The sequence below is a fragment of the Adiantum capillus-veneris genome, chromosome 3 (genome assembly GCF_014529385.1).
Source record: "Adiantum capillus-veneris isolate H3 chromosome 3, ASM1452938v2, whole genome shotgun sequence".
Classification (NCBI taxonomy): Eukaryota; Viridiplantae; Streptophyta; class Polypodiopsida; order Polypodiales; family Pteridaceae; genus Adiantum; species Adiantum capillus-veneris.
The window spans coordinates 23,604,397-23,607,814 of NC_140933.1; the positions used below are offsets into that span (position 1 = coordinate 23,604,397).

The window sequence follows — 3,418 nt, forward strand, 5'->3', positions numbered from 1 at the left end:
AGGACAAGCCAAGGCTATTGAGAGCATCCCATGTTGATAGACGATCACTTCTTATTCTCGAAATTGCTTTATAAGTTTGAAATAACCGGCATCCACTGAGTTTGTATATGTTGCTTTGAAAGCTATCATAGCCCTATCTAAAGCTCATTGCTCTGCTTGCCTCATCTATTTTGTATTGGTGTCTTCTCTTGTGCTCAAATCCTGATTCCGTGTGTGTTTTTCGAGGAGTGGGTAAAGCACACAGAGAGAGAGAGAGAGAGAGAGAGAGAGAGAGAGAGAGAGAGAGAGAGAGAGAGATGGATTGTGTTTGTGCAAGAGGGAGCAAGAGAAGATTTTAATGATTGCGGCTATGTCATCTTTCTTGGAAAGTGTGCTATGTGTTGAGCTATTGACAAGTTTGTGTTGTTAAGGTGCATATGGCTAGGTGGGTGTAGTCGTGAATTGAGCAAATTACGAGCTTACTAGTAAAGTCATACAGAAAATACAGGGTGTGCGAGTCTATCCGAGTGGCTTGGGGTGTTGGATTTCTGCTAGGCTATAGAGAGGCATCTAGTTGTACTTTGTGTGTTCCCGTTTCCCCCATTCCATTAGTGGTGCCCCCACTGAGGACCCGCTCATAGCCTTGAAGAAAACAGTGCAAAGGTCAACCGAAAGATACCATGGTAATTCGTAGCTATGGCCCTATTTTCATAGGTGAGGAGGATCCAGTCAAATGGATTGCAGACTTTGAATTATACATGCTATCATTGCGGATGCCTAATGACGACAGCAAGATGGACACTATTCCATTTGTGTTACGTGGCAAGGTGAAAGCATGGTTCAATACATTGCAGGGCGAGCCGCGACACGCATGGTCGGCTCTACGGACCAATTTCTTACAACATTTTCGAAAGGAAGTATCACCTATGGATATGGACGTGAAGCTAAATGCTCTCAGGCAAGATGTAAGTGAAGAATTTATTGTTTTTCTTAATAGGTTTGAAGAATGTTGGGTAGAATTAGCCACATCAATGCAATTGGCCAACGATGACTACTTCAAGATGGACAAATTTATGTGTGCCTACATTCCAAGGTATGAGAAAAGGTGGATTTTGAAAGCCCCGAGAACTACAATGGTGCTGTAGCAATCACTCGAGCAAAGAGCAGGAAGATCAAGAAGAAGATCGAACAAGGTATGATGGGATACGAGCAGCCACCAAGCCCTCAAGGCGAGGTTTGTGCAGAGGATCAAGCAAATCATGGAGTGGCAGCTATTCCTCAACACTTGGTACGTACTGTTCAAGATTTATCAGAACAAATGCAAGAGATTCATTTGAGTGTGATGGACAGAGAGCAGCAAAGAGCGGGCAGAGGAAGAGCTAGGCAGTTGCCTGGTCCTTGCTATAATTGTGGCAAAGAAGGGCACTACGCACCGGATTTCTTGCATCCACCAAGGGAAAGAGGAGGTATGTACGCACTATTTAGAAGAGGGAGAGGACAAGGGCAATTCAACGGGAAAAGATATCAATAGTCTTACAATCCTGTGCCTCCCGCTCCTCAAGGTAATGAAGAAGTTCATCGTGTTAATATAATTGGAGTAGATGAGCAGGTAGTGGATGTTTTGGCCAACAAGAGAGCACGTGAAGGAAGAGAGACGGAGACAGAGCGGGAGACTAGAGCTTGCAAAGGCAAAGGAGAAATCGGCAAAGATAGAGAGTAGACAAAGACTAGAAAAATAACAAGGAGGCGTAAAATCAAGCAATCCGATTACAAACTTGGAAGGGATCATCCCAAATATGACTTGGTAAGTGATGTCAAGAACCAAAAGTCTAATATTACTTTCGGTCAGCTGCTTGCGTTAAATCCTAAATTGCGATGTCAGTGATCTACTATATAGTGCTAGCACCAAGCTTCCACGGGACAAAACAGGAGTGCATACTGTGGGGAATATAGCATTGAGGGTTGGGAGTCCAGCGGATGTGCTTCCACTTGTTGATGCTCTTATTGAGAAGAAGATGCAAGTATAGGCATACATTGATGGAGGGGCCCAAGTGTGTGTCATGACCGAATCCACTATGAAGGATGCAAGAGTTAAAGCAATGGTAAGATCTAATGTGCGAATGAGGATTGCCAACGTACCATACCAAGGTCAGGTGTTTGGGCATAGCACAGGATGTAAAGGTAAAGGTTATGGGTGTTGAATGCCTTATTGATTTTTTTGTTATGAAAGTTGGCGACAATGCTTACCCTATCATATTGGGTAGACCATGGCTTCTTGCAATGGGGGCCAAGAAGGATTGGGGAAAAGGGGTACTTACTTTATTTGATAAAGAGAATGATAGACATGTGATGCTTGATCTACGGACAAGGGAGAGTTGCTCTCATCCCATGGCAAAAGATGAGGGAGATGATTCTACAACAAGCTACAAATACGAAACGGAGTCAACCTATGATGAAGGCTACACAGATACAGAAGAGGGAAAGAGTGATGACGATCTCCTCCATGTTGATGTTGATCTCTATGGAGTTACTGTCGATAACTCTATTCCAAAAAAACGTATGCAATCTCAAGTTTCCCCTATTGATGCCCAAGAGGTAAGAGGTATGCTAGGAGAAGATTTAACAAAGCATGATAAGGAAAGTTATGTGCAACTCTGTGCATCCTATCCTAATTTGTTTGCCAACACTGAGTATAAAGATTTGCGAGGTGCCAAGGAAGTTGAGCACAGGATCATACTCAAAGAGGGGCATAAACCAAAGGTGCAAAAGCTAAGGAGGTTAGGGAAAATTCAGCAGGAGGCTCTCTGGTAGGAAATCAACAAGCTATTGGATGCAAGTATTATCTATCCCGTGCAAGAATCTGAGTGGGTCTCCCTGGTTGTCATAACGCCCAAGAAGAACAGCAAATGGCGAGTGTGTGTTGATTATAAGCCTTTAAATGCTGCAACCAAGAGGAACTATTATCTTTTATCCTTTTAGGATGAAATTTTAAATCAAGTTGCAGGACATGAAAGGTACTCTATTATGGACGGCTTTTTCGGGTACTTCCAGATAGGCATTGCACTTGAAGACCAGTTGAAAACCACTTTCATTTTGCCATGGGGCTGTTTTGCCTACCGCAGAATTCCCTTCGGCTTGGTGAATGCTTATGCAAATTTTCAAGATTGGATGAATAAAGTGTTTGGTCCCTCTCTTGGTAAGTTTATCAAAGTTTTCATGGATGACATAGGGTGTTACAGCTCTAGGAATGATCATTTTTCAAAGTTAAAGCTCTGTTTTCATCGACTGGATGAAGCGGGTGGTCAATTGAATCCTAAAAAGTGTAAGTTAGCTCAACCTCGAGCTCACTTGCTAGGGCATGTGGTCTCACAGAATGGTATCGAAGCGGATCCGGACAAGGTAAAGGCTCTTGTGTTGATGGAGCCTCCCAAAAGTGCTA

General features: G+C 43.2%; 1 protein-coding gene and 1 pseudogene across 1 annotated transcript; both read left to right on the forward strand.

Moving 5' to 3' along the window:
- Nucleotides 1-659: 659 nt before the first annotated feature.
- Nucleotides 660-1,571, forward strand: LOC147460608 (uncharacterized; annotated as a pseudogene).
- A 577-nt stretch (nt 1,572-2,148) lies between these two features.
- On the forward strand, nt 2,149-2,802 carry LOC147460609 (uncharacterized). The gene has a single exon (XM_086508117.1). The coding sequence runs from the start codon at nt 2,170-2,172 to the stop codon at nt 2,788-2,790; it is 621 nt and encodes a 206-aa protein (XP_086364243.1). The 5' UTR covers nt 2,149-2,169; the 3' UTR covers nt 2,791-2,802.
- The last annotated feature ends 616 nt before the right edge of the window (nt 2,803-3,418 follow it).